Source organism: Olea europaea, unplaced genomic scaffold (assembly GCF_002742605.1).
Source record: "Olea europaea var. sylvestris unplaced genomic scaffold, O_europaea_v1 scaffold3058, whole genome shotgun sequence".
NCBI lineage: Eukaryota > Viridiplantae > Streptophyta > Magnoliopsida > Lamiales > Oleaceae > Olea > Olea europaea.
In genome coordinates, this window is record NW_019249285.1 from 9,088 (window position 1) to 18,501 (window position 9,414).

The window sequence follows — 9,414 nt, forward strand, 5'->3', positions numbered from 1 at the left end:
ATTTTAATTTTAATTTAGCGTATGTGATTGTGATGCGTGCCAAAAACTACAACCAATTCCACCAGGTTGCAATCACGTGGTAATAAATAATTTATGTAATTGGACACGTGTGTGCTGCCCCAATCAATTGTACTTATTTATTTGAATTATTTATGCTAAAATCCGTGACGTTGGCTGATTTAGAGAGGGATTGGACTGAGCTTGCTCAGCACATTATTCATTCTTTATGGGTAATTAGCACAAAACGGTCCTATCTTTCGATGTTTTCATGAAAAAGTTCCTATCTTTCGTTTTTTGGCGGATTACACCCTCACCTTTACCTTTTTTTGCGCAAAAAGTCCTTCTGTCAACTCCCCGTTAAAATATTCCGTTAAATCAAAAGGTAATTAGCACAAAAGGTCCCTACCTTTCAATATTATTGTGCAAAACGTCCCTACCTTTTATTTTTTGGCATAATTAGCACAAAAGGTTCCTACCTTTCAATGTTATTATGCAAAACGTCCATATCGTTCATTTTTTAGCATTTTCACTCCTACCTTTTACCTTTCATTGCCAAAAATGTCATTTTCATCCATTTTTTCAATAAAATGACGATTTTACTCTCCTATTCAAATAAAACAAAAATAAAAGAAAAGAAAAATAATTAATTAATTGTAATCATAGTCCTAAATCTTTCAAAACATTACAGATAAATTCTAAACTTTTCACTACCGCCACTTTCATAACCTCACCAAGCCACCACCTATAGATTCATATAACACTACCTTTCGTGTAACGTCCCAAATTTTATCGTCTTAAAATTTTGAGGTGTTACCGATATCATTTCGTAACGCATACATAAAGCGAAAATATTTAATTCGAAATTTAAAACTCTTGATTTATTTAATACTCAAATACCAAATTGAATAAACAAAATGTCGGGTAAACATAGAACATTAAACAGAATTAAATTGAAGCACACAATCCTAACAGAATTATTTTAAAACGTTTTCTTGCAAAGTTTTTCTTTACTTGGCAACCCGCGCACCGCTCAGCCACCATCCACGTTGACCGTACTGATTTGAAATATTGAAATTGAAGGAGTGAGTAATTACATTCAGTAGGATACGTGCGTCCAAACAATATAATAATTTAAAACGTAAACTCATAACATTTAATACCAACATTTCGTCAAGAGCAATCGGTGATCAGCCGAAAGCTCTAATACATTTTGAGAAGACCCGAAGGCGATCTCACATTACATTTCATTTCGTAGGGACCCGCTGGTCGAACATTTCATTTCATTTCATAGAGACCCGCAGGTCCAACATTTCATTTCATTTCATTAGACCCGCAGGTCGATTAGCATTTCATGAAATAAATCACGCATAAAAATCATAATATTGAAAGGACATACACTTGCACATAAAAGTATCCTACCTCGATTGATAATAGAAAAGTAAGGAATTCACGTTCCCAAAACCTTTTTGCTGTTGTCGTGTCTTGTGGATTTAAGGTCGATCCAGTGGCAATTCCACGTGCCAAAATCCTTTCTAAGAGAATTAAAACTCGTTTCCGACAATACAAAGAGAACACTTCTGGAATGGAGACTTGGACAGGCAGTGGAGAGTTAAGTGAAGATGGAAGAGAGTGGTTTTTATCTCATAAATTTTCGAGGATTTGGAATGAATTTATAGTGTAAGGAAGGTGTAAAATTAAGAAAGATTTTGACTGCCAAATTTGTTAAAAATATATAAATGGTAATTATGCAATCTAACCAACAGAAATCTCATCAATTAGCTCATTAATCTGTCCAATTACAAAAACTCTTTGTTTGGATATCAATCAAATTAAATTAATTAGGGTCTATTTAACATAAGAATGGTCAAGCTAGTGTCAATTTACATAAAATGACAGGTTATCATATCATCATATAAAATGAAATAAATAATTAAATAGTAAATTATAAGTTTAATTGGACTATATGCCCAAAATAACTAAATTTGTTAGAGGCCCCAAATCGTGTCTTACCATTATTCAAATTCAATTAGCAATTAAAATTAGCCTTTATCCTAATTGAGAGTTGGAAATGTACGTGCACGTGTGGCTACCCATACTCTTATCATAAGGAAATTTACCAATTCTAATTTAAAGGCAATTGAAACAATTAAGAGTACAAGGTATGATTGCCATGCATCATGCCTAGAGGCTAGAGATTGTCCAAAAATATTATTATATAATAATCAATTCATTCAAAGCTAGGCCTAAAAACGTGTGTCATCTTAGAATGGTCAAAAAGTCATAAATGTTAAATCAATATTCTAAGTAGGATTCCAAAATCAAAGCAAATGAATTTTTAATCTAAGAGAAAATTATTTTATCCAAACATCAATCAATCATAGTTAACTAAAAATATCTCTCCCTACATATTACTTTGCAAACTACTTAAATCACGAGTACCAGAAAATCAGAAATATTGGCAGATAAATGTAAACAAGGATTAAAAATAATTAAATCTCTTTCTCTAATAGAAAAGATAAACATTGATTATTATGATAAAATACTAGCTTCTTTTCCTAATTATCTTAAAAGAAATATTGTTAAATAATAAAGACGATGCTTATTATCTATGTTTCTTTGAATTGAAATAACTTAGTTTTAACTTAAAAGAACTCATATTTTCTTGAGTTGAAAATACATTATTAAATGCGAGCTACAAAATGAGCCCAATATTGATATACTTATACTCATTCTATCAAAATGTAATTATTGGTGCCAAATAAAATATGACTTTAAACGCTATTTCATTTCAGTCCTCAAATTTTAAAACTATAACATATAAGACAAATATATTTTTATTCCAAAATTTTCGGGGCGTTACATTTCGGTCACAATACCTATCGGACTCCACCACCACCACCACCACCACCACCACCAGCCTCAACTCACTCTTCTCAATATCCTCTTCCATAGCATTGGTCACCAATCTGTCCAAAACAACCACATTTAAGGTGGCAAAGTCTGGTGGGAATGGTGGCAGAAAGGTGGTATTATGTTGATTTATAGTTGGCAGCTTGATAGGTTGTGAAAGTGGTGGTGGTTGGGAATTTATGATTTCTTTTTGATTTTTTAAAAATTTAAGGACTATGGTTGCAGTTATTTATTCATCTTTTCTTTTTGTTTTATTTGAATAGGATGGTAAAATTGTCATTTTATTGAAAAAAAAAGAATTAGAATGACCTTTTTAGCAATGAAAGGTAAAAAGTAGGGGTGAAAATTCTAAAAAATTAAAGGTATAGACGTTTTGCACAATAACATTGAAAGGTAGGGACATTTTGTGCTAATTATGCCAAAAAATAAAAGGTATGGACGTTTTGCACAATAATATTGAAAGGTAGGGGCTTTTGTGCTAATTACCTTTTGATTTAACGGAACATTTTAACGGGGAGTTGACAGAAGGACGTTTTGCGCAAAAAAAAGGTAAAGGTGAGGGTGTAATCCGTCAAAAAACGAAAGGTAGGGACGTTTTTCACAAAATTATCGAAAGGTAAGGACGTTTTGTGCTAATTACCCTTTTTTATGAGTAAATTCTTTTTCCTTAGTAAAAAATTTGTTTGTAATTTTTAGAAAAATTATTATTTATTTATTTTTGTAAATGTGTGATTAAAAAGTATAGAAATATTATTGAAAAACATGAAAAGTAAAATTTTAAATGATTGTGTTATTATATTAAGAAAGCCAAGCACTTGATAATTAACAAATTAAACAAATCTTTCAACAAACATTTTAAACCCATAAATTTTTTTGTCCCACCATAAATATATTACAAATCTTTTTATAGGCACTTTAAACCATTATTTTTACACTATTTTTTCTATATATTCATTTTTAATTATTATTTTTTAACTATTTTTTCTACATATTCATTTTAGTCCAAAAATTTATAGAATAAAATATTTTGCACGTAAACCTAAAACTTTTTTTATACTTTTTAACCAAACATTTTCCTAAAAAATCACTATTTAAAATATTATTTTTTAGAAATAATGACCACCAAACGTAGGCTAATTTTTTTTTTTTTTTGCCAACATAAGTATTAATCAAATCTCTGTACACATAACCCCCGTTTGTTTCCCATTATTTGACCATTAAAATGAAAAATATGATTGTTATCCATCACATCAAGTCACCATATTTGACTTTTTATCTCTTGTGTAGAGCCTTAACGACTATATTTTTCATTCTCATTTTTACATTAATGTGTACCAAACGGGACTATACTTTAAAACCCATAAAAAATTCTGTCAACAAACTTAATGAAACTGTCTACATAATAATTGCTAAGGAATAAAATTCAAACCACAGATTTAGAAATCATGAACAAACTCTATTCAAAGATCATTGGATTATTTATATTAGTTTTTTATTTTTTTCTGAAATCATATTTTATCACATTTAAATATGAACCATAACTTTTATGAACATTTTATTCCATATTTTATCAAATTTACTAAATATCTCATTTTTATCAAAACCATTATGTGGCTTAATTCCATAGTTGGCTCATTGGATTATTATCCGTAAATAAACTTCACAATTTCTATACCAGATGCCCATTCTGTTGGACAGTAGTAAACACTACATTCTTGTTTGGTTCCATTATTTTTAAAATACATTTTTTCTTATTTTCAACCACACATTCTCCAATAAAATAACATTACACGTAAATTCAAAAAAATTTCTTACTTTTTAACCACATATTCTCCATCAAAATACTATTCTGAAATGTATTTTGAAAAAAAAAAAAAAAATGAACTCAAGCATGCTCTATGCTGCTAATGTTTTCTGGGGAAAAAAATAAAAATAAAAAATCAGCATATCTAACAGGTTTTTCTGTAATTTTTAGATAATTTAATTTCTTTTTTTCATCTATTCAAATAATACTTTATCACACCGAAAGGATTTCATAATCATCAAGCTAAAGTGCAATCATGTGATGATGTTAGGTAAAAAAGTCGTATTATTCTATCTTTAGCGGTTTGTTTGGAGAAAAAATCGTAATCACAAACAGGTTGTTGATTCGATAATAAGCATACGATGGAAAAAGGTTTAAATTAAACATAATACAGTATAAAGGTTATGAACATTTACTGGAATTAAATTGCAAGGTAGTTATTAAAAATTATAGTAGAAATATATTTAATTGTTTTGAATTGTCAAAATAAGTAACTTGAAAACCTTTATTTTAATTGATGCGATGCAATTAATAAAAAATGTGTTGTGAATATAATTATTCTATATATAATTCGCAATGTGAGAAAAATACTTATCCTCATTGAGCATATAAAACTCTGAATCAAAATCCAATATCTCAAAAAGATTAATTTGTTATCGAGGATACGGGGGAAAATATAATATACCATTATCAAGAGATACAATCATTTCAATACATTATTGTCGCTTGTATAGATTCATTTTTATCAAATTGGTGTCGGTTCATAATTGGCAACTTAAGATTGAATGGTTGAAAAATATTTTTGACACAACTGTCAATAAAATCTTGCCAAATATGAATCTGACACTATTCTAACAAAATGAATCTATACATTAGCATATATTGTTTAGTAAGGATTTTGATAATTAATTTTTTAACCGTCAGAGATAAAGTGAATCCTACTCATAAGAGAAAAATTCAGAAATAACGACTGAAATAGTGAAATAACATTCAAAAACCTGATTTTAATTGACTTTTAATACGTAACAAACAAGCACTCAATATATAAGTCAAACTTCAAGAGTTCTTCTACATGTATAGAGGTCTACCATTACAGACCTCTTACATATACTCACAAGGGTGGGATCAGCATTTTTTTTGGTATTTTTTAATACATGAGGACCTCGTGAACCCGACCTCCCAGAGTGTATTCTGTACAGGGACTGTACATCCAGCATTAATCAAACTTCAAATAAAACAATATCAACTGAGATATACTTGATATCGATAATGACAAAAAGGTATGTCTTGGGTCCTACTAATAGACTGTGCTACGACAGTACATCTTGGATTACGATCCGATCAACAAATTTGTTGTTTAGTGAAGCATATTAAAAAAAAAAAAACACACACACACGCACAACAGAATTGAATGACTAACTTTCCTTAATTCCTTTTGCTTTTTCATTCTCATATTATTTTATTTTATTTTCACTAATTTCATATAATAAAACAATTAACAGTCTCTTTACAAAATTAATCATTTATACGAAAACATGGGTGAAAACAAGTTGAAAATAAGACTACGATTCGATCAATAAATTCAAATTTCATTTTTAATTGATAATTACTTATTGCAGTAGCTCGTGTAAAGACCCAATTATACAAACCACATACTTCTTTAAAAAAAAAAAGTTACAGCCCGAAAGCTTAAGTGCAATTTTAAACAACAATAACTACTTGTGATCCTCCACTAATTCGTCACATCACATATCAGTAGGCTTCATGCTCACCCTGTTCCCAAAAAAGAAATTTAATTAATTAATTAATTCCAATATAATTGTGTTTCTTCATGAAAATTTAGAGAAAAATAATTATAGCAACTTGCCTTCTTGGGGGTGACAAAATCCACAAATTTGTTTTTGCCCTTGCCATTAGGTGACTTGTGAAAATGTGCTCCTCCATATTTCTTAATTAGTTTCTCTCTAACACACTTTTCGTATAAAAAAGCAGCTCCTCTGAATTGTGGTAGAACCAACCATGCCACGAAGGCTAGCTTCACATCGTACCATATTGGTATCCTGCAAATTAGTTAATTAATTAATCTCCCAGATTTTTACTAATATATTCAATTTATTGTGAAAAATATTTAGTTACCATTCTAATACAGGTTGGAGCAGCATCTCCATGAGAGTAAGAAAGGAATATAAAATCCAATAAGCAAGCCACTGCTCATCGTCTAATTTCGACGTGCTCTCTATGGCTGCTACTGATGCATATCTGTCACATAAATATAACAGAATACCGTTGCTCAGAATTTTAGAGGATGGATATCTCGTATCCGAAAACTAGCAGTTCACCCTGTTGGGTCTCCCATGAACTGTTTGCATCAATGGATTAATCCGATGCAAAACTTCAGACAAAGGTGTAAATCGAAAAAAGAATAAAAATAAAAATAAAAATTATAAGTGATCTTGCTTTTACTATTATATCAGAAGTCATTTCACGTGTTGCTTGACATAAAAGCAGATGCCCGGAGCCAGAAAATTACATTTGAGTTTTGCTTAAACGAGAGAGAAAAGGGTCACTTACAGTGGATAGAGCAACATAATCGATGGCCTGCATGTACAAGTACATAAACATAGTTAGCAAGAATTTCTGAATAAACCCCCACCCCACCCCACACCCCCCGGTTCTAACAAAACAAGAAGATAAAATTACCCAGCAAGAGCATGAAGATGAGTGACCAAAGTCCAAAAACGACCCATGTCTTGTCTTGTCTTGTCTTGTCTTGAGAACAGATGAAGAAAAGATTGCTTGCAATGAGAAAACGGTTTAAAACAGTCAAGACTGTAAAGAGACAAAGTTGAGACTACGAAATTCACGGAAGATGGTGACAGCATTTTATAAGGGCATAGATTGGGACACGTGGCAAAAGGGCATCAGATTCTGGAAAAACGTGGCAATCTAGGTTTAGCACCTGCCAGATCAGTAGTCATCTGATCTACATCTTAATATAAGAGATTTATTTTTTCTTTTTGGTAATTATTAATAAAATGGGACGTTAGTAACATGATTGCTTTGTGCTTTTCCTCCAACACAAGCCACGTATTGCTGTTTTTGATGCATAAGCCATAAAGTCGGTGACATGTTGCGAACCCAATTAAATCTCAGTCCAGAAAATGCTGTTTGTACAGCATTTATATACTGTAAATTTGTACAATCCTCTCACAAAAGTGGGGCTCGTAATTATTTTAATTGCAGACCCTATTCTTATGTATGAGAGGGCTGTCAACAATATTTTACATTTTGCTGTACATGTAGTAGCTCTCATCTCAATCAAGCCTGCGGATGTCAACGAGCTGAAACTCGAGGTTCGAGTTTGATTCAAGCCTTCTTTACCAAGCCGAGTCGAGTTGGTTCACAATTTTTTATTTTATTTTATTCTAGTTTTAACCTAGAAGCAGCTACTTAGTTGCTCGTAGACTTGGCAGGCAACAAGTAGCTGCCTGCAAAGTTAGCGTTAAGTCTGAGCGCAATTCGATTTGGATCGATTTCGACTCCAATCCTAAATCTATACCAAATTAGTTGGTTTGGAAGAGTTTCAATTCAAATCAAACAAATTCACTCTAACTCTTAAATTGAACCGATTAATCGGTTTGAACCGAGTTTTAGGTCCACTTAAATTACAAGAATAAAAATAACTAAGTCTTTGTTTGTCAATCATTCTACAACACTTTATCACATTATTTTTTTTGCAGTACATTTTTTCAACCACATTCTTCATTTAAATGATGTTACACATAAATAAATAAAAAATATTCTTTTTAACTAGATATTTCAACATCAATCACTATTCCATACATTATTTTTTAAAAATTAAAGGGGCACAAACAAGTCTTAAATAACTTTATATTATTGACTAATAAATAAAATCAGGTTAATAGAGACGAATTAATAGAAAATTTAAAAATTTTGTTGCTTTTTTACGCATTATGTAACCTGATTGTTTAAGTGGAAAAAAGAATAAAGGCTACGTATAACATAATGAGCATGTTAAAGAAAATTTTCAGTGCTATTATTTACCAGCAATACTATATATTAGAGGGAATTGAGATATAATTATGATAGTAGGGCTTATCTTTTGATTTTTATTTCTATTGAAAAAAGGTAAACATATAATTGAGTTACATTGATTCGGTTAACTGGTGGTATGACACTTCAAACCATGGCTGCATAGATCCACCATGATTTTTTTTTAAAAGAAAAAACCAAACAAAACAAATTACATGTGTCAAACCGACCCGAACCAGCATGAGTCGGTTCAATTTAATTGGTTTGGTCGATTTTCAATTTTTTTACCCAAGCCTAAATAGCGTGTAGCTGCCTGAAAAGGCAACGACTTGTTTTTAATTTTCAAATTTTTTTAAGGCTCGGTTTTTCATGACCTGAAAATAATCTGTGGGCCGTGACACAAGCCGGCCTGTCAAATCGTTAATTTGCTAATAATATTGAAGTAATAGTGAATTTAGAGAGCATAAACTTGAAACAATTAACAACAAAAAAGCTGCGGACAATATAGTAATCCCGGTCGATATTAACTTATTTTTACTATAATGTATCAAAACTGTCAGTCGAGGATTTTAAGTGGGAGATATTAACAAATAATTCAAGAAAATATGATATAAGAAAGAAGAGTTAGAAAAAAATAGTGAATTGTG

The 9,414-nt window shown here is 30.8% G+C and overlaps 1 protein-coding gene across 1 annotated transcript; it reads right to left on the reverse strand.

The window, feature by feature from the left end:
* Positions 1-6,333: 6,333 nt before the first annotated feature.
* On the reverse strand, positions 6,334-7,553 carry LOC111384960 (HVA22-like protein e). The gene is made up of 5 exons (XM_023009309.1): positions 7,415-7,553; positions 7,286-7,312; positions 6,851-6,973; positions 6,582-6,774; positions 6,334-6,487 (listed from the first exon to the last, which is right to left on the reverse strand). Exons 1-5 carry the CDS (start codon positions 7,459-7,461, stop codon positions 6,467-6,469), a joined length of 411 nt encoding a protein of 136 aa, XP_022865077.1. The 5' UTR covers positions 7,462-7,553; the 3' UTR covers positions 6,334-6,466.
* Between the last annotated feature and the right edge of the window lie 1,861 nt (positions 7,554-9,414).